The sequence below is a fragment of the Theropithecus gelada genome, chromosome 19 (assembly GCF_003255815.1).
Source record: "Theropithecus gelada isolate Dixy chromosome 19, Tgel_1.0, whole genome shotgun sequence".
Classification (NCBI taxonomy): Eukaryota; Metazoa; Chordata; class Mammalia; order Primates; family Cercopithecidae; genus Theropithecus; species Theropithecus gelada.
In genome coordinates this window covers 44,359,052-44,379,682 of record NC_037687.1, presented here as the reverse complement: position 1 = coordinate 44,379,682, position 20,631 = coordinate 44,359,052, and the positions used below count along the sequence as shown (strand labels likewise).

At 53.4% G+C, this 20,631-nt stretch overlaps 1 protein-coding gene across 8 annotated transcripts; it reads right to left on the bottom strand.

The window, feature by feature from the left end:
- Nucleotides 1–488: 488 nt before the first annotated feature.
- Nucleotides 489–17,509, bottom strand: DMKN (dermokine). 8 transcript variants are annotated; one of them, XM_025366833.1, is made up of 18 exons: nt 17,012–17,509; nt 16,552–16,752; nt 16,382–16,438; nt 15,734–15,784; nt 14,096–14,164; nt 13,824–13,874; nt 12,128–12,163; nt 11,375–11,428; nt 9,654–9,713; nt 9,466–9,513; nt 9,252–9,299; nt 6,382–6,438; nt 5,996–6,043; nt 4,079–4,126; nt 3,501–3,572; nt 2,151–2,174; nt 1,993–2,040; nt 489–807 (listed from the first exon to the last, which is right to left on the bottom strand). In XM_025366833.1, exons 1-17 carry the CDS (start codon nt 17,339–17,341, stop codon nt 1,993–1,995), a joined length of 1,302 nt encoding a protein of 433 aa, XP_025222618.1. In that variant the 5' UTR covers nt 17,342–17,509; the 3' UTR covers nt 489–807. The 8 variants fall into 8 exon arrangements, with proteins under 8 accessions (XP_025222618.1, XP_025222624.1, XP_025222625.1 ...); XM_025366834.1 differs by lacking the exons at nt 489–807; nt 1,993–2,040; nt 2,151–2,174; ... (2 more) ...; nt 5,996–6,043; nt 6,382–6,438 and adding exons at nt 6,855–6,992; nt 15,322–15,564; XM_025366835.1 differs by lacking the exons at nt 489–807; nt 1,993–2,040; nt 2,151–2,174; ... (4 more) ...; nt 9,654–9,713; nt 11,375–11,428 and adding exons at nt 6,855–6,992; nt 15,322–15,564.
- Nucleotides 17,510–20,631: the final 3,122 nt, after the last annotated feature.

The window sequence follows — 20,631 nt, the reverse complement described above, 5'->3', positions numbered from 1 at the left end:
GGAAGCCGAGGCGGGTGGATCACCTGAGGTCAGGAGTTCGAGAACACCCTGGCTAACATGGTGAAACCCCATCTGTACTAAAGATACAAAAATTAGCCAGGTGTGGTGGCGCATGCGTGTAATCCTAGCTACCCAGGAGGCTGAAGCAGGAGAATTGCATGAACCCAGGAGGTGGAGGTTGCAGTGAGCCGAGATCATGCCACTGCACTCCAGCCTGGGCTACAGAGTGAGACTCACTCTTAAAAAAAAAAGAATGGTATTCAGATATAGGTTGGTTAATGAATTTTTTTTTTTTTTTTTTTTTTTACAGATGAGGAAACTGATGCACGATGCAGGTTGCTTGTCAGAAATAAAACCCAGGTCTCATCTCTCTCGGCCTCTGTGCCTTATACCAGTTTCAGGCAGATTAGCTGCCCCTAAATCACTCTTCCATCCTCCCTGAGCCAGGCCATCAACATAGCATTAAAGAATAAAATTTGAGAAAGTCATAGGGAAACAAGACTCATGTTTTATTTCCACAGAGAGACTCAAAAGTAGGAAGCTCCTCCTTCCCGGAGAACTGTCACAGTGACCTCAGGTCACAAAAGGGAGCAGGTAGAGAAAGATGCTGGTGTATCCGATGAGGCTGGTGGTCACTGAGGCCCCACAGTGCAGTGGGAGGAAATAAGGAGACACAAGCTGGGTCCCCAGCCTAGGAAACAGAGGTGCAGCAGCCGGGCCAGGGCTGGTACAGGCTGGGAGCCAAGAGGAGGAGCTCCCTGACTACCAGTGTTTTTCGGGGCCTCGGTGGTGGTTGGAAGAAATTGCCTAGAAGAAAGAAAATCAAATGGTAGCATGTGGCCATTCCTAAGCCTGCGGAAATGGGGCATCTTTTCACCCAGCGTCTGGGCGCCCACCATTCTTTTGCTGTCCAACCTGTTCACCTGTGGTGCCCCTCACTTTTGTTTCACCTAAAACAAAGTTTGTGGTTCTGCCGAGCTAAGCTATCACCTCTCACCCCTGCAGCCTCGCTGCGTCCTGCCTCTGAACCTTTCCACCAGGAGGCTCTTTTCTCTACAGTTCCCCTGCAACATCTCTATCCCCGTCCCTGTGCCCCATCTAGAACACCATCTTCTCTTCTCAGAGCTGTGCCTGTGTGGTCCCACCTTAGGATGCTTTCTGATGGTCCTAGGTCATTTTCTTTCTTCCTTTATCTCTTTCTTTGTTTCTTTCTCTCTCTCTCTCTCTCTCTCTTTCTTTCTTTCTTTTTTTAGAGACAGGCTCTCCCTCTGTTGCCCAGACTAGAGTGCAGTGGTGTGATCATAGCTCACTGCAGTTTTGAACTCCTGGGCTCAAGCGATCGTTCTGCCTCAGCCTTCAAGTAGCTGGGACTACAGGCAGGTGCCACCATGCCCGGCTAATCTTTCCGTTTGTTTGTTTGTTTGTTTGTTTTCATTTCATTTGTTTGTTTGTTCGTTCTGATTGCCCAGGCTGGAGTGCAGTGGTGTGATCGCAGTTCACTGCAGCCTCAAGCTCCCAAGCTCAGGTGATTCTCCCACCTCAGCCTCCAGAGTAGCTGGGATTACAGTCATGCACCATCTCACCTGTCTACTTTTTTGTATTTTTAATAGAGACGGGGTTTTGCCATGTTTCCCAGGCTGGAATGGTTTGTTTTGTTTTGCTTTTCTAGAGGTGGGGTCTTGCTATATTGCCCAGTCTGGACTCAAACTCCCAGCCTCAAGTGATCCTCCCACCCCAGCCTCACAAAGCACAGAGGTTACAGGCATAAGTCACTGCACCTGGCCCTAGATCATTTTATTATGGGTCTTTCTCCACACCCCACCATGAGCTCCCCTCTGCCTTAACACCTTTAGAGCGTCCACGCAGAGCATACCTGACTTCATGTCGCTGCCCACTGAGATCTGAGGATATACCAAGATCCTGGCCCTGCCCTGGGGTGACTGTGCATCCGCTCCCAGGATGTGGCCTGGTGCGGCCCACTCTGATACTCACCTACCAAAACTTCACCCACTGCAGCAGGCCAGGTTGCACCCGGGAAGCCTGCCGGAAAAAGAGAAAGTCTGAGTGGTCACCACAGGGTCCCTTCCACACCCTCTGGCCTCAGGCCCCTTCTCTCTCCAGCCAGATGAAGATCAGGCCCCCATACTCACCGAGGAAGAAGGCGAGACTCCCCCCTGCGAAAAGATCAAAGGAAAGTGATGTGCGGCTCATGGCCTCCCTGTACCCTGCCATGGCCTCCGGGCTCACGAAGGACCCAGCGGCAAGGGCAGGCTCACACCAGGGCTATCACCAAGGTTCTCCAGTCTGACTGTGGACATTCAGACTGTGGAGTTGGTTTCACAGCACATTTATTATCCTAAGTGTACTTGATCCAAGATGATATTGAACATGATTCCTGGGCACGTACTGGCCAAGGGGTTCAAAAGAGGATAGGCCTCCCTTCGGCCTGCCAGGTGGGTCGACATTGGCCACAGATAACCCGGCAGAGTGGAAGCCACAGGCAGTAGAAGCTGCATGTCCCTCCTCTCACCGGCCTGTAGTTTCTCTCAGTGGAAGGTCCACTCCCCAAGGCGAGGACTTTATTGTCATGAGAGATGGAAATACCCAGCCTGCTGGCGCTTTGTCAGCTGAATTTGCACTTAGCATATTCATTTACTGATGTTACGAGATTGCCTTCATTGCAACAGAATGAAACCATATTTTCACGTATTTTTTCCTTTCATTTCCTTTGTGGAATAAAGCATCCATTTTCCCACCAACCATCCACTCCCTGGCTGGCCCCTAAGCGCGAGTCTGTTTTCCTCGCCCTCCATTCCATCTTCCCCCAAAAACGTCCACAGAGAGGGAACCTGTGAGGAAGAGCTGCTCGTGTGTTTTGCAGGTGTCGTGATTTTTTTTTTTTCTAGACGGAGTCTTGCTCTGTTGCTCAGGCTGCAGTGCAGTGGCGCAATCTCAGCTCACTGCAACCTCCACCTCCTGTATTCAAGCAATTCTCCTGCCTCAGCCTCCCAAATAGCTGGGACTACAGGCGCCCGCCACCATGCCTGGCTAATTTTTGTGTTTTTAGTAGAGACGGGGTTTCACCATGTTGGCCAGGTGGTCTTGAACTCCTGACCTCGTGATCCGCCCGCCTGGGCCTCGCAAAGTGCTGGGATTACAGGTGTGAGGCACTGCGCCCGGCCGGTGTCATGAGTTTTTAGAGCCTATATTCTTCTTGGAGAGGGTGTTGGTTCTCAGTTTTCTCTGTTGCTGCTGCTCCTTTTTAACCTTTTCTGACTGGATGGGTGTGAGGAGCATTGAACCCTCCTGCCTTTCAGTTCCAAACTGTCTCTGGGAACCCGAGTCTCCCTTGCAAAAGGGTGGGGAGGCCTGGACTCAAAGAGAGCAGGATCCAGCCTCAGGCAAGGCAACCAACCGAGAGGACCCGGGCAGTGAAAGCCTCTCTCCCCATCCCCCATGCAGAGCCCCCAGTGGGAAGACGGGGCGGTTGCAGGTCTCACCTTTGCAGGGGTCTTGACTGAGTACTGCCCACCATAGGCAGTGGGATATGCATGCTGGTTATAGTTGTAGTTCTGTGGAAGAAGTGGGCGTGGGGGTTAGAACAGACGGAAGAAGGCCATTTTGCTCTGGAATAAACATCCCACCTTCCTGCCTGGACCGAACCTTTCTTAAAACGCCTGCCTTCTCCCCTCGTGTCACGTGTTTTCTTTTATAGAATCTCCTCCAGCCAGCCAGGGCCCACACCCTCACCTGCCTTTACTGTCCTAGCCCAAATGGCCACCACCTTCTCCTCCTCCTCACCCTGCCCTCGAGACCTCTCCCAACTCTTCAAGTGTTACTTGGGAGATGAGGGTAGGAGACCAAGAAAAGAAGCTCCAGGACCTAACCCAGTGGGTCCGTGGTAGATGTCTCACCTTGGAAGTTACAGCTGCCACCTCCTACCAGCCTGCACCCGGCTGAGAACGCCATTGAATGGGGTGGGGGGTGGGGGCAAAGAGAATTTCAGATTGCCCAGACCTGGGAGCAAGGCCAAGGGGGACCAAGGGCCCTGTAGGGGAACCTGAGGACAGAGACTCACCTGATCGGCGCCGCCTGCACGTTTCTGCAGTGATGACGTGTCCGCACCCTGAAAGAAAGAAGGGGCCACAGTTTTTGCCTCTGCAGTCGTGCGGGCCTTGCCGGGCTTCCGGAGCCCCAGTTTCTCCCTCACCCCACCCATTCCACGTGCTACCTATAGAGAAGGCAGTGAGCCTGGAGAAGCTGTTGGCCCAGATAGACAGACGACAGATTTCCACACTCAGTGTTGGGAGCCAGGGAGAGAACCAGGTTTGGCAACTCCTTCCCCACCCATGCCCTGGGAGAGTTGGCAGCTCCAGCCTGAGACTGAGCTAGAACAAGTGAGTTGCAGCCACGCAGGCTCCTCTGGGGCAGACCCAGGCACCGCAGCCCAGTTCGCCTTCTGCCTGTACCAAGTCCTGCTGCTATGCCCGTAGGCCCTTAGTCCCTGCACACCGATGCCATGCCCCACAGGGTGCTTGAAGGAGGGGTTGTTATCTGCAGAAGCTGCATGCTTAGGTTAGCTCTGGGCTGCAGGAAGCAAAAAAAGAGAAATACAAGAAAACAGATAAAGCAACTTAAGACACTGCAGATGCGCCGGACACCCCCAGCCCCAGCACAGGAGGAGAAACTAAGCGTTGAAAAGCCATCACAGGCCGGGCGCGGTGGCTCAAGCCTGTAATCCCAGCACTTTGGGAGGCCGAGACGGGCGGATCACAAGGTCAGGAGATCGAGACCATCCTGGCTAACCCGGTGAAACCCCGTCTCTACTAAAAAATACAAAAAACTAGCCGGGCGAGGTGGTGGGCGCCTGTAATCCCAGCTACTTGGGAGGCTGAGGCAGGAGAATGGCGTAAACCCGGGAGGCGGAGCTTGCAGTGAGCTGAGATCCGGCCACTGCACTCTAGCCTGGGCGACAGAGCGAGACTCCGTCTCAAAAAAAAAAAAAAAAAAAAAAAAGAAAAGCCATCACAGCTTCTCCACTTGGACCCTCCGCCCCGCCACACACACACACACACACACACACACACACAAAGTGACAGGGAAGTCCTGACTCCAGCATTAACTCTGCCTTATCCATACCTGACCTTGAACCTAAACCCCACTGCAAGCCCTAACCCTGAGGTCACAAACTGGTTGACCATGGGCCTCCAGATATTTTTTGCTTGGTCCACTTAAAAATTAAATTAGTTACAATTAGAGATCAGCATCCTGGTTCTTCGTGAAACATCAGACGACCTGCCACCCTGTTCACACACGCATGCAAGACCGCACTCAGCTGAAGTCGACCTCCCCCTTCGCAGGACCCCACCTGTCCAGCCTCATGTGCTTGGCACATGTAGACGCGGGAGCAGGCAGCCCTTACCTCAGGGCCCACGGGTCCCGTTTCTCAAAGGCCACTGGCCATGCACAGTTGCAGTGTGGTCTTTGGCATGGTCCAGAGGTCCGGCCCATCCTCCCTGACCCAGGTCTTCAGACCCTCAGCAGCTGCCTCCACTAGACAGGGTCCTGACCCCTGCATACCACCCTCCCATTCCCCCTCAGCTGTCCTCCCCATGCCCCAGCCTAGGCCTCTTCTTCCCCACAACGCGGTCTCCCCGCACCTGCGCACCCTGCGGTACCCACCCCGCCGTGGCTCCCCTGGGTCCAGGCCAGGCCCAGCAGGAGCAGGAGCAGGGCAGAGGCAGTGGCCAGCTTCATGTTCGTGTGCTTGTGGAAGCCCCAGCTCTTGGCCTTGGCTTTTATCCTAGGGAGGTCCTCCCACCCTGCTCCTCAGTGACTCACAGCTTCTCCCTCTCACCCCGCCCCCACTTGGGATTGCACAAAGCCTGGGAAAGTGGGAAGGGAGGGGAAGAAACTGGGACAGACACCTGGGTCAGCGGCTCGCCCAGGGCCCCGAACCCCGTGTCCCAGAGCTGAGAAGTCCTGCCCCCCTTACCTCAATAATTGCTTTCCAGTTGAGGAAAGGAGTGTTGTGTTTGAAATCCTGCGGGGAGAAGGAGGGCGGAGTGGGCCGGGGAGGCAGAACCCAGGGGGTGGTCTGTGCAGCAAGTTGGGGTAGTCTCCAGATCTCGGGTAGGAAGGAGCTTTTGGGTGTGGTTTGGGGTTGGAGGAAGGTAAGCACGTGGGAGATTGAGGGTGTCAGCACTTGAGATGGTATTGGTGATAAGATTTGGGCGATACGATTTGGATGAGCTATCTCAAAAATGAAAAGAGGGGGAGTTTGGAGACAGGTGGTGGGAGCAGAGGGTGGCTGCCTTGAGGGAGGCTTGGGGAGTCGGGAGGGCCAGGCCCCCATTCTTCAAACAGCAAGAATTCTCCTACCTCCCAGAGTCGGCTGAAGTAGAGGAGGGCTCGGGTGCTGGGGGGTGGGACTTTGTTCTGTGGATGAAAGGCAGTGAGCAGGTTAGCAGAGAGCCTGGGCACGCTCACCCACCCCTCCTCCTGCTACTGCCCTTTCTCAGCCTTCAGAACGTCATTGTGACTAAGGTTTGGAACGTAAGGAGCTGGGAGTCTTTAGGGACACCAGAAAACCATGTTTGGAAACACAGGGAGAGAGGCACTAATCAACTCTCCCTGTCCCAGAGCATACAATGTTCTCTATCCCAAGTCCCCCAGCCTCCAGCAGAACCTAATTCTAGCAAAACCTCAAGACTAGGACCTGCCTCCGAGCATCCCCTTTCCACCTGCCGGGCCTCCTCCATCCCATTTCCCAAAGCTGTGGGCTGCAGTCACCCCTTCCACACCACCCCGGACAACAGCGGAGACGTAAGAAAGGAGCAGAGACCAGGAGTTTAGGGCAGCTAAGGTTTATTTCAAGGGCAAGGGCTGAGATTAGTGATGAGAGAGTGGTGTTTTAAGAAGGGAGTAGGGGGCTCCCATCCATCTGGTGGCTCCTTGTCTGGAGGTCACGGGATGCGAGAGCTCCTCTGGTCCTGGGCAAAGAAATAGGTTCTTTTTTTTTTTTTTTTTTGGAAATGGAGTCTCGCTCTGTCACCCAGGCTGGAGTGCAATGGCACAATCTCAGCTCACTGCAACCTCCGCCTCCTGGGTTCAAGCAATTCTCCTGCCTCGGCCTCCCAAGTAGCTGGGACTACAGGCGCACACCACCACACCTGGCTAATTTTTGTATTTTTAGTAGAGATGGGCCACATTGGCCAGGCTGGTTTCAGACTCCTGACTTCAAGTGATCCGCCAGCCTTGGCCTCCCAAAGTGCTAGGATTATAGGCGTGAGCCACCGCGTCTGGCCAGAAATAGGTTCTAAAGAGAGAGCTTGAGGAACAGGAATTCCGGGACATCGTGAGCCGATGCAAGGGTATAAAAGACCCCTGCTCCGGAAATCTACAGGGACCTTTTTGCCCCGCTATCCAAACAAACCCAGATATCCCGGCGTGGGCTTGAGAACCCCCTGCCTCGTCAGAAACATTACCCTGTGTTCCCCTCTGCTCCCTCCTCACTCTGGCTGAAGTCCTCAGCTCCCTCGCCCCACTGTGGAGAGCGGGGCTCCACCCTCTGCCCTGCCCATCTCTGCCCTGCCCCACTTTCTAGGAGATCTGCCTCCTGAGGAGCTGGCCCAGATGAACCCTGCCTCACTGCCATCACTCCATCGACTGCCACCCTAGATGGGCAAAAATGGCACAGTGTCTGTCCTGGTTCTCTGGGAAGTGTCTGTATGTGCCCTGGCTCCCCATCAGACCCTAAGTTCCCTGTGACCCGGGAAAGAGTCTTGTTTCTACCAGAAACCGTTCTCTATGAAACAGAGAGGCCGGATGCAGTGGCTCACGCCTGTAATCCCAACACTTTGGGAGGCCAAGGCGGGCAGATCACTGGAGGTCAGGAGTTCGAGACCAGCCTGGCCAACATAGTGAAACCCCATCTCTACTAAAACTACAAAAATTACCCAGGCGTGGTGGTAGGCACCTGTAAACCCAGCTACTAGAGAGGCTGAGGCAGGAGAATCGCTTGAACCCGGGAGGCAGAGGTTGCAGTGAGCAGAGATCAAACCACTGCGCTCCAACCTGGGTGACAAAGCGAGACTTGGTCTCACAAAAAAATAAATAAATAAATAAATAAATAAATAAATAAATAAATAAATAAAAGAGAAAGAAACAGAGAACATGAATCCACTGTAGCTGGGTGGGAACATCTGCACTCTCCTGTCTCCTCAACCTTCTTCCTAAAACGTCAGACTTCAATTTTCCTGAGCCCAGTCTTCTTTCTTTTACATTAAAGGCCAGAAACTCCACTGCTCACAGGGATCAGTTGGGTGGCTAAAATGCCTGTGACAGGTAGGGACAGTCTGGCCACTAGAGAGTGACCCTCCCACCTATTCCCAACACACCCTACCTGGGCCAAGCAGCAGCTGTTTCTCAGCTCTCGCCTAACCCCATCCCGTGGAAATGGAACCCAGTGTTGCCAAAGTTTTTGAAAGAAACCCAAAATCCAAATCATTATGTGAAGTCTCTCCATGTTTAAACTAATTCATATTCTTTAAAAAAAAAATAGTGGCTCAAAAACCCATCCTCTCATCAGCAGTCGCAGTTTCTGCCGGGGCTGTGTCTGTATGGGTAGTCTGTCTGTCCTTCCTCCCCTCCCTTCCAGTCCAGCTCCCTCTCCTCTAGAGGTGCCTCTGCTACTCAGGTATCAAAGCAGCCTGGCCAGGGGTTCCCCTGCAGGAGGGAAGTGTGGGCAAGGAGGAAGGAGGGAGGGGTTCTGCACCCCAGCTGTGTTTTTGTTTGTGTGGGAGAGACTAATGCCTGTCACCATTGAGGCTGTCGGCCACTGCTGGTTCCTTTCTCTGGGTGTCCATCCTCTCGGGGCGTCTTAGCTCCGCCTTACTCCTCATTCTGTGTACCCTCTAGGAGTCAACCTACTCTCCCCTTAATCTTCCCCATCTCAAAGGGGAAACTGAGGTTCGGGACCTGCTCGGGTCTATGTGTTGAAGCAGCAAAGAAGCCCATTCCCTCCGCTCATCCTCAATCCCAACTGCTCTGGATTCTCCCCCTCTTTTCAGGCCTCCTCTGTCCTCCCTCCTCCACCCACAGTGTGTTTAGTTTTTGTTTTTAGCACTGGCCTAAATGCTTCCTTAGTAGCCAGCGTCAATGTTTCCCCAGCTCACCGAGCGGAGGTTTACCTTTCTTCCCTATACCCCTCTCTGATGAAGATTGGGATCACACGGCCTTCCAGCCCTTACCTTGCTTATGGCATCCCAGTTAATGAAACCCAGCTTGGATTTAAAATTCTGCGGAGGAAACAAAAAGAATGGCCAAATTGAGTCATAAGGTAATAGGCTGAGAGAGGTCAAGGGCCACTGCTGACTGTTGGTTTAGAAAGAGGACCCCAGCCTGTAGGGCCAAGGGCAGGGGTTTTCCAAATGCAAGTGAACAGGGCCATCTCGCAGAACTCACCTTCCAGAAAGTGTCAAAGTTAAACATCCCAGGAGATGTCTCAGAGTTCTATGGAATCAAGGAGAAATGGGATGAGACAAAGAACCCACTTTGTGAGCCAGAGGCGGGAGATGTGAGTGGCAGGAGGGGAGGCGAGGATTGCGTGACACCATGGTCCCAGCCCAAGGTGGAGTGTCGCCTCCACTCACCACAGTATTGACTCCACCAACAGCGTCACCTCCTCTGCTGCCCCAGTTGGACCCTTGCCCCTGGGTGGGGAAAAGGGGGACCGATGTCCAAGGCTTATGCGTCCTATCATGCCTGCCACCTGTCAACCTGCCCCAGATTGCTTCATCCCCACCTCGGTCCAGGCTTCCTGTCCTCCTCTCTGTAAAGCCGCCTTCTCTCCCTTACACAGCACCTAAAAGTTCACCTAGGAAGGCCTTCTTAGAATGGCTTGCTCCCATGGAACCCCACTCAGTCCCCTGAATCTCAATATTCAGACTCTTGCCTTCACCCTTTTCTGTCCCCAAAACACCCCAAGTAATGAGATTAGTTGGCACGCAGTCCCACGGCACGCCAAGGACCGTGCATTATGCAGCATCTGCCTCCAGAGTCTGGACTCCACAACACCGTGGTCTGGTGGTGACACAGAAAGCTGTACAGTAACTGAAGGCTGTGTGAGTCAGGCTTCACTGTCCTCATTTTACCGGAGGAAGCTCAGGCTAGAAGAGGTTAGCTGACCTGCCTGAAGATACACAGATGACATGATAGAGCTGGTGGTGTTTTTAACATATATCTTAAATTTTTGGGGGGCCGGGCGCGGTGGCTCACGCCTGCAATCCCAGCACTTTGGGAGGCCGAGATGGGCGGATCACGAGGTCAGGAGATCGAGACCATCCTGGCTAACACAGTGAAACCCCGTCTCTACTAAAAATACAAAAAAAAAAAAAAATTAGCCAGGCGTGGTGGCGGGCGCCTGTAGTCCCAGCTACCCAGGAGGCTGAGGCAGGAGAATGGCGTGAACCCAGGAGGCGGAGCTTGCAGTGAGCCGAGATCTGGCTACTGCACTCCAGCCTGGGCCACAGAGCGAGACTCGGTCTCAAAAAAAAAAAAAAAAAAATTATTATTTTCCTTTCTTTTTTTGTTTTTGTTTGTTTGAGATGGAGTTTTGCTCTTGTTGCCCAGGCTGGAGTGCAATGGCACAATCTCGGCTCACTGCAACCTCCACCTCCCAGGTTCAAGCAATTCTCATGCCTCAGCCTCCCAAGTAGCTGGGATTACAGGCATGCGCCACCATGCCCGGCTAATTTCATATTTTTAGTAGAGATGGGATTTCACTATGTTGGCCAGGCTGTTTTCGAACTTCTGACCTCAGGTGATCCACCCGCCTCGGCCTCTCAAATCCTCGGCTGGGATTACAGGTGTGAGCCACTGTGCCCGGCCTATTATTTTCTTTTTGTAAAGTAGAGACAGGGTCTTGCTATGTTGCTCAGGCTGGAACTCCTGGGCTCAAATGATCCCCACACCTCAGCCTCCCAAAGCGCTGGGATTACAGTTATGCTGATGCCTGGTCAGAGCTGGCTTTTGAAACCCCATCTTCTACCTCAAAGCTCAGTGACTTTCTCCTTCTCAACACTGCCTCCCTAAGTATGGAAATCCCCTTGACCATTCTTCTGTTACTTTTATCTGTTTTTTCCCGTTACAAAAGTAACATGGCTCTGATCCAAATCAAAAGGAAGGAAGGAAGGAATGAACCAAAGAGGGAGATGGGGATCCAAGACCCCTGTTTTGGTCTCCTGATGGTTACTGGACACAGATTTAGAGCAGCTTGCAAGAAGAAACTGACATTTTTGTTTCTTTTCCCAGGATCTTAACATGCTTCACCATCTGTTCTCCTAAAGCCAACCCTGCCTGCCCCTAAGCTCACCGGATCATTGTCTCCAGAGCCTCCAAGGAGGTGATTGCCCTCTTTGCTTACTTCCTAGGGAGACAGAAAATGGAGAGGAATTGATAGGGAGGCAGGCGGGCAGGGGGACGAGAGGGCAGAGAAGCAGGGTGTCAGCGAGGGGTTCCTGAATCGGGGGACTGAGACATGAGCATGACAGAGGACTTCCCAGAGCCCCAAGAAAGAGGTCCTTGTCTCAGGGAAGCTCCATCTGCCCTGCGATCTCATTTCGAGCTCCTGCCGGTTGGGTGGCTGCTCACTTACAATGTCCAGAGATAACATTGCCATCTCTGTTTATGTTCATTTCTGCAAGCCACCCAAAATCCATCAGGGAGGGCTTTGCCAGCAAGACATCTGAATTCTCCCCTGGCTTGGGAGCTGGAGTGAGCCAGGCTGTTGCACTAAATTGATTCAAACTGAAGGACCCTGTCTGGGCTGATCGGCATTAGTAAGAAAAGGGGATGCTAGCTGGAGAGCCAGTAGCGGCTGAGGCGGCGTAGAGTAGATTGGCTGGTCCCCTCTTAAGGGAGAGGTGGGCTCCTCTGGAGTCCTGCTTTATCTGCTGTGAAAGGTGGTGAATTCCAGACCCATCAGTACTTCCTCGTTCCCAGAGCTCTCATGTAGACCTGGCAGGGATGTGGGACCACCTGTCTGCCAGTATTGCTCCTGGAGAACCTACCTCTATCCCACTTACTACTGGTACAGTCTCTGTCCCCAGGTCTGCCATCCTCTTACCCTCGTGTTGCTGGAAACTCCCTCTCCTCTGAAGTCCTGCAGGATGAGACAAAGAAACACAGACCCCTGTTTAAGATCCTGAGGCCACCTCCAAAAATTAATGTATTGATTTAATGATTCCTCTAACAATCCTAATGGCACTGTCTTTTGGAACTGGTTCAAACACTGACTTTTTTTTTTGGAAGGACAAAAGTCTAAGAATAGGTAAGAAAACACTGGAAAAGATAAATGGTAAGTGAAGATAAGAGGAAGATAGTAACATACTCTAAAGCTACCATAAATAAAGCAGTATGGTCCTTGTCTGACAGAATTCCCAGAAGCTCCCCAAAATACTAAGGTATTTACAAGAGGCATTTTAAATCAGTGGCTGAAGTGTTTGAATACATGGGACTGGGAATATCAGTGAAGCATTTTGGAGGAAAATTTTAGTTCTAGCTCATCAGTTTCCTCCTCTCTGTTTTTAACCAGTTTTCCCCCTCATAAAGGAGCACACAGCTCGGATACAAAGTGTAGGATAAGTCTGGTTAGATGGAGGGGTGGGACTAGACAGCATACGGGAAAACAAAGTCCAGATGCATCCCAGTTAAACTGAAAAAATGAAATTACAGGACTATGCATAGTGCTAGAAGAAAATAAAAACCTTAAAGCAGTACACCAAGAGCAAAAACCATAGAGGAAAAGACGGCTGCTTTTTGACTACTTATATACTTAAAACTGTGGTATATTAAACTAGAAAAGGCCGGGTGCAGTGGCTCATACCTGTAATCCCAGCACTTTGAGAGGCAGAGGCGGACAGATCACCTGAGGTCAGGAGTTTGAGACCAGCCTGGCCAACATGGTGAAGCCCCGTCTCTACTAAAAATACAAAAAAAAAAAAAAAATTAGCCAGGGGTGGTGGCAGGCACTTGTAATCCCAGCTACTCGGGAGGCTGAGGCAAGAGAATCTTTTGAACCCCGGAGGTGGAGGTTCCAGTGAGCCGAGATCGCACCACTGCACTCCAGCCTGGGCAACAGAGTGAGACTCCGTCTCAAAAAGGAAAAAGAAAAAAAAAAAACTAGAAAAAGGGTTACAAATGGGGAGAAAGTTTTTTAAAATCCAGTTTGTTCCCATAAAAGGTTAGTATCCCTCATAGATGATCTAAAAAGAGCTGTCTCTACTCAGCCCCAGCACCTCCGGTCTGGCCTTACTCCTGGCCAGGTGGGTCCTTTCCCACCAGCCTCACCCAGGAGCTTGTTAGCAACGCGGAGCTCAGCCCTACTCAGCCCTGTTAGAGCAACCCGCACTTTCACAAGATTTCAGTAACACTAACTCTCAGCACCACGGTTGCTGACATAAAGCCCACATTTCCAACATAACTGGGGGGAATGTTCTTTCCAAAACACTCTGAATCCCCCAGAGTTCACCACAGTCTGTTCCCTGGCTGGATAGAGGACATTTAAGACAATTGTGCCAGGATCGGTTTACATGGGATTTCTCCCAGCCCCATCTGTGGTATAAGGTGAGGTATATCACAGCAAGATTTGCAATTAATTAGTACTTTGGAAATTGTTAGCATTTTTAGGAGTGCATTTTGGTTTCTTCTGCTGAAATAGTTCCCCGCAGACAAGGCAGGAGGGGGCTGAGCGGAGTTGAGTTAGGAGGAGCGGGCGCAGTCCTGGGCAGAAACTGCAGTCCCCAAGAGACTTTGGCTCTCACCTGAATCCCAGATCCCCCGGTCCCGCGGGCTTCATTCCCTGGATTTTCACACTGCCGGGGGAAGAAAGTGGAGGCTTTCTCTCAGTCCCCTCCCAAACCAGTCCCAGCCCCCAAATGGGAGCATTTTAACCCTGGGGCGAGCCTCTTCCGCTCCACTCCGCGGCCATCCAGCCCCATCTCCGCGGAGCCTTGGCTCCTCGATCCTGCAAGTGACATCAGCTGCTCTCCTTTTTCTTCCCGCGGTAGGTGGGAGATTCACGCCAGTCACTCACCCCAGGTTTACGTCCGTTTCCTCCGCCGCTCCCACCGTGGTTGCCGGAGGAGGAGCCGGTACCGGATCCCTGCAGGGGAAAGCAAGATTTCAAACGCTGTCCTAAAGGACCTAAAGGGGACCCAGTCGTTCCCAGCGGTGTTGCAGATTTGTTGGAACCCCAATCAGATTCCAGTCCTCTTTCCAGCCTCCACACCTTCCCCGTCTTTAGCCTGTTGGTCGCTGCAGAAAGTTATTCTGAGCATGGAGAAAGCCAGGTGTGGCCGAGGGTATTCGGAACTATGCAATGATTTGGGGAACCTAAGCTGCCGCCCACCGCAGGCCAGGGGTGGAAACCCCTGGAGCCCGGCCGCGCAGCAGCCGCGATCCTGCCACCAGGGGGCAGCAAGTGGAAGGGACCCGAGAGCCCTCACCTGGGAGCTGCTGGAGCTGCCTTGGTCACCATTCCCAGAACTGCCCTAGATGGGGGAGAAGAGGATTGTACGGGGAGCGGGGCATGAGAGCAGCTCAGGTTATTTGGCGTCTTGTGTTCACGCACTTCCTCCTGTCTGACACCTTTCCCAGACCCCCGAGGAAGTCAGATGTGGCTCCCTCTCCAGCTCGACTCCAAGACACGGGATGGGAGACGCCATCAGCCAAGGGGTTGGACAGGCCATTGGCCAGGAGGCTGGAGGGACTGCCGGCTCTGGAGTCAGTGAGGCCCGGGGCCTTGGGGTGGCAGCTGCGGGGTCACAACGCCCCTTCCTGCCCTCACACTCATGCAGGGGCCCCGTGTGTGAATGTCGTCTGCACCGTCGCTCTGTCAGCGTCCGTGGGTCTCCCGGATCACAGTCCTGCCCCCATTCTCCTGGAAGCTTCCCAGACAAGTGTCATATTCTCCCATGTCCCCCTCTCTTCTCCACCACCCCAGGATCTCCTGAGACTTGCCAAGTGGACTTGACTGCAAGGGCTTAGACAGGCGGGATAACGTCCCCACCATCACAGAGTGGAAAATAGGGATACAGAGTCAGAAGCTGTGGGGTGGCTCTGGCAGAAATGATAGTGCGCGTGTCAGGGGCACAGCATGGGTGGGGAACAGGAGGCTGAGGGAACCCCTGAGTGACGACTGCCAGGGAGACTGCCCATCCTGGGGCAGCGGCAGCTTTCAGAGAAACTTGGAGCCCTCTCCTGGCAGCGACCACTAGGGCCTTACCCCATCTCAGTCTTCCACAGAGGTGCCAAACTCACCCAGGAGGACTCACTGCCGCTGTCACCTCTACTGCCACTGTCACCTCTACTGCCACCATTGTTGCTGCTGCCACCATTGTTGCTGTTGCTGCTGCCACCATTGTTGCTGTTGCTGCTGCCGCTATTGCCACTGCTGCCACTGCTGCCACCACCGTTGCCACCGCTGTTGCCACTGCTGCTGCCGCTGTTGTTGTCACTGTTGCTGCCACTGCCACTGCTGCCCGACTGTGAGCCACTGCCTCCCTGAGGGGCAGGAAGGGAGCAGGGCCAGGATTAAAGACAGAGCACCAAAACAGGCCCCACCTCTCTCCCTCTCCACCCAGGCCAAATTCCATGGTGCCCAGTCTAAGGGGAGCAGAACTTTTCCATTTCCTCCTGGTGCAAAACTCCCGGGTTGCCCCTCTCCACTCACCCCAGAGTTGCTTGAGCCTCCGCCTGAGCCAGATGGTGGGGGGTTAGTGCACTGCGGAGGGAAGGGGACAGTGAGTTTGGAGATGTCGGCCTCGGGCATGGACACAGGCCAGGCCTCTCCCGTTCTTTAGGGCTTGGCTTCCTTTCTCTTAACATGTTTCTCCCACCTCCCCTTCCCATCTGCCTCCTCCCCGGGCCCAGACCCAAGCCCGTCTCTTCCTCCCTTTTTTTTTTTTTTTTTTTTTTTTGCCGGGACACGCTCTTTTTCCCTGCCTCGCGTGCTGGGATGCGATCGTGGCTCACTGCAACCTCCATCTCCCAGGTTCAAGTGATTCTCCTGCCTCAGCCTCCCAAGTGGCTGGGATTACAGGCGCACGCCACACGCCCAGCTGATTTTTGTATTTTTAGTGGAGACAGGGTTTCACCATGTTGGCCAGGCTGGTCTTGAACTCCTGACCTCAGGTGACCCACTTGCCTCGGCCTCCTGAAGTGCTGGGATTACAGGCGTGAGACTCCTCGCCCAGCCCCATCTCTTCCTCTCACCCCAATCCCTCCACTCCCGCATCTTGCTTTCCTCTTTCTCTTTCCCCAGCTCTCCGTAGCCTGCACCCAGTGGCTTCTTCGTTCGTTCGCGGCCCCTTCCTCTTACCCCTTCATTCTGGTTGCCGCTTCTCACTGAACCATAGCCAGGCTGGGCCACAGCTCCCTGCAGAGAAGGTGAGACTGAGTGTAGGATCCAGAGGGACCAGAGAGGCACGTGGAGTGTGTGGGCTTGGAGGGAGGGAGGTGGCAGGTAGCAGGTCTGGAGGGTGACTTTACCTGAGTGTTGGTCCCAAAGTTTGGTGGCCCTCCATTGCCTCCTTGACCCCAGGGGGCTCCCTGAGGGTTGGTTCCAAAGCTGCCTGCTGAGTTTCCAGGGTATCCCTGGCTCCACGGAGTCCCCAGACCTCCAGGATTGCCCTGGCCCTGGCCTCCAAGACCACCTTGGGAGCCAAAGGTGCCATGGCCTCCAGAAGTTTCCTGCAAGAATAACAAACCGGCACTTAGTGGGACCATCTCTGACCCTGACAGAGAAGAGCCAGAGCAAATTGTAGAGAGACCGGGAGAGGGACAGGCAGAGGGACTCCAGGGTGTTATAGGAGGGGGGCGGAACATAGAAGAAAGCTGCCCCAGAAGGCTGCGAGTAAGAGATCCATCCATCCTTTCAACCGTTTCCCAAGAATCTCAACCCAGAAGCCTACAGCCTCCCATTTCCACACCTGGCCCCACAGCCACTCACCCAAGCACCGTTGTGACCGGGTGCCCCCTGCCAGGAGCCGTGGACAGCATCTGCTCCATGTTGAATGACATCCTCCACCTGTCTGCCAATCTCATGCCCAGGGTTTCCCCAAGCATGGGCTGCTTCCCCGACCCTGTTGCCCAAAGCATCTGCTGTGCCAAGGCCTGGAACCTGCCTGACTCCAGTGCCGACTGCTTCTCTGGTCCCTTGGCCAAGGGCCTCCCCAGTATTTGTCCCAGCGCTTTCCCCTCCACTCTGCAGGGGGCCAGCCTCCCCACTGCCCAGGCAGAGGGCCAGCAGGAGGCAGGCCAGGGACCCCTGGAACTTCATCTCTGCCCAGCCCCCTCTCTCTCCAGAGTGTCTTCCTCCCACCAGGGTCTCCTTCTTGCCGCCCTTGCTCTGCGTCTGTGTGCCCTCCTCTGTCCTCCTCCTTCCGACTCCCTGTCCTCCCTCCCTCTGGGTCTGCAGCCTTCTGTCTCCTGTCCTCAACTTCCCGGCCTTCCCAGAGTCCACTTCCCTGTCACTACTCCTTATACTAGGTTGGGAGAAGGTGACAGGGCTGGGCAACCTGAGGTCCCTCCCCTCAGTGACTCAGGGCCCAGCCACCGATAGGGTAATGAGCGGTAATTGTGAGTCTGAGAGTCTCTGTCGAAACAGAGAGTGAACTGCATCAGGGAGGGAGGGAGAAATGGATGAGGTGATGCAAAAGCGCTCCCATTTCCCAACCCCAGGCATTGGGGCGCTGGGTGGGGGCAGGGGCATTCAAGGACACAGGTTGTCGGTGGCTCCTGGAGGCGGTGGGGTGGGGGCAGACTTAGAAAAGAGGAGTTACTGGCAGGACCCCACCAGGGGAGTAAGGACAAGGAAGCCCCAGGGGACAGGACCCACCCAGGCTCAGCCAGCCTGGCTCAGGGGCTCCAGAGTGACAGGCATAGCCCATCGTCGGCCTTTTTTGGTTTCAGCACCTCAGCCTCTCCTCTCCCTCTCCCCTCCCGCATTGCCACCTACAGGTGACTGCCCTGTTGTTCCTCCACACCTTCCAGCCCGAGAGAGAGACTGGCTGCGTGTCAGCTTCTGACGTTCTGGGGAGAGCCCCCGGGGGGACCCTCAGTGTTGGGGAGGGAGGTGGCTGTCGCCCTTTGAGTGGTCAGCAGGGTGTCTCAGCGTTCGGGCTGCTCCCGGCTGAGAAAGCTGGGCGCGGAGCAGGACGGCCGGGCGCGCCAGCCACCCCCGGGGAACGAGTGGGAGGGAAGGCCAAGGGAGGGAGCCGCTGACCCAGGCGCCCATCCTGTTTACACAGCCCTGGAGGGGCACGTGTGAGTATGAGCACCTATGAGGGGCGGGACTGGGCCAGCTCACCCCACCCATCCCCCAGGCCAGGGGCCAGGGCAGCAGTGGGAAGCGAGGAGAGGGTAACACAAGGTCAGAAGTCATCCATGAGTGCCACAGCCCTCTCCCCAGTCCCAGCTCGTGATACAGAACCTGGGAGCCTCCCCCCGCCTCACCTCTGCCCAGCAAATGTGGCTGCTTCTCTATTCCCAGGGGCCACAGGTTCTCCCACTGTCTCGTATCACTGGGGTTCATCACTCAGTTAGGAGGGGCCAGTTTCCATCAGCCTTTCTCAATGTCTCTCAGTCAGTCTCTCCCTCCTCTCTCCACCCCAATATCCGCACCCCAGCTTGTAACATCCAACACTTCTTACCTTGTAAACACAATCCCCATCTGTCCTCCTCAGCTCCTACTTCCCTGTTATTCCATCTCTTACTCTAATGATGATAATAATAATGGTGGTAATAATAACAACAATAATAATAATTACAGCTCCAGCTTATCAGCGCTTCTCTATGTACCCAGCATTGGACTAAGCACAAGCAGTTTAAGAATTATACAACTCTAGGAGATAGTTCTTTTTTTTTTAGAGACAGGGTCTTGCCCAGGCTAGAGTACAGTAGCACACTCGTAGCTCACTGCAGCATGGACCTACTGGGCTCAAGCGATCCTCCGTCTCACCCTCCCAAGTAGCTGGGACTACAGATGCACACCACCACGCCCAGCTAATTTTCTTTTTTTTCTTTTTGAGACAGAGTCTTACTCTGTTGCCCAGGCTGGAGTGCAATGGCACAATCTTGGCTCACTGCAACCTCTGCCTCCCAAGTTCAAGCGATTCTCCTGCCTCAGCCTCCCAAGTAGCTGGGATTACAGGCGCCCGCCACCATGCCAGGCTAATTTTTGTATTTTTAGTACAGACAGCATTTCACCATGTTGGCCAGGCTGGTCTTGAACTCCTGACCTCGTGATCTGCCCGCCTCGGCCTCCCAAAGTGTTGGGATGACAGGCATGAGTAAACAGTGGTATTACATCATACTTGCTGCAGCTCCTGCACTCTTTGTTTTTTGTTGGTTTATTTGTTTTGTTTTGAGATGGAGTCTCCCTCTGTCACCCAGGCTGGAGTGCAGTGGAGTCCACGCCTGGCCTCCAGCTAATTTTTTAATTTTTATTTTTGTGGAGATGAGATCTTGTTGTGTTGCCCAGGCTGATCTTGAACCCCTGGGCTCATAAGATCCTCCTGCCTCAGCCTCCCAAAGTGCTGGGATGACAGGCATGAGTAAACAGTGGTATTACATTATACCTGCTGCAGCTCCTGCACTCTTTGTTTTTTGTTGGTTTATTTGTTTTGTTTTGACATGGAGTCTCCCTCTGTTGCCCAGGCTGGAGTGCAGTGGCGCGATCTCGGCTCACTGCAACCTCCACCTCCCAGGTTCAAGCAATTCTCCTTCCTCAGCCTCCCAAGTAGCTGGGATTACAGGTGCACACCACCATGCCCAATTAATTTTTGTATTTTTAGTAGAGATGGGGTTTGACCATGTTGGACAAACTGGTGGCGAACTCCTGACCTCAAGTGATCCGCCCACCTCAGAGTCCCAGAGTGCTGGGATTACAGGCGTGAGCCATCGCGCCCGGCCACGTGCCCTGTTTGTTAAGAAGGAAGATTAGCAAGGATGAAAGAGGTGTTCTGACTCACCAGCACAACTGGACACGGGGTCTTTCTCAAAGGTAGGTCCAGGCCTCAGGAGAATAACACTAATAATAAATTTTTTCAAAAAATAAACATAAATGAAGTCTTTCTCTTTAACACAGTCAGAGAGCTTAAAAGAAAATTGAGAAGAAAGTAAGTTTCTCCCTGTATGATTCAGTTATTCAAAGCTGTGTCCACGGATCACCTCAATTCTCCCACGCCACCAACAGGCCCGTGTTCTACTGCTAGGAAAAAATTGCCCTCAGACGTCGCCGGACCTGAGGAGCCATCGCAGGTCAGCCCTAGGGCATCCTTATTAAATACCTAGTGTGAACCAAATAAAATATTAGGTGCTTTCAGATACATGATCTCATTGAATCCTCAGTATGACCACAAGAGATTAATATTATTTCCATTATACAGATGAGGTAACTGAGGCCCAAGTGGCTCAGCATCACACACAAAATCATATGTGAAAAGACTGTGGTAAAATAGAGTTGTCAAAACTTGAGCCAGGCACTTTGGGAGGCTGAGGCAGGTGGATCATCTGAGGTCAGGAGTTCAAGACCAGCCTGGCCAACATGGTGAAAACCCCGTCTCTACT

What these genes read in the sequence shown, in the direction of transcription:
- DMKN (XM_025366833.1), bottom strand. Translation starts at nt 17,341, where the DNA reads ATGAAGTTCCAGGGGTCCCTGGCCTGCCTCCTGCTGGCCCTCTGCCTG. An exon ending in GAAACGGACGTAAACCTGGG is followed by an intron (nt 13,875 to 14,095) that starts GTGAGTGACTGG and finishes TTCCCCCGGCAG; the next exon opens with TGTGAAAATCCAGGGAATGA. An exon ending in ACTTCAGCCGACTCTGGGAG is followed by an intron (nt 6,044 to 6,381) that starts GTAGGAGAATTC and finishes TTCTCCCCGCAG; the next exon opens with GATTTCAAACACAACACTCC.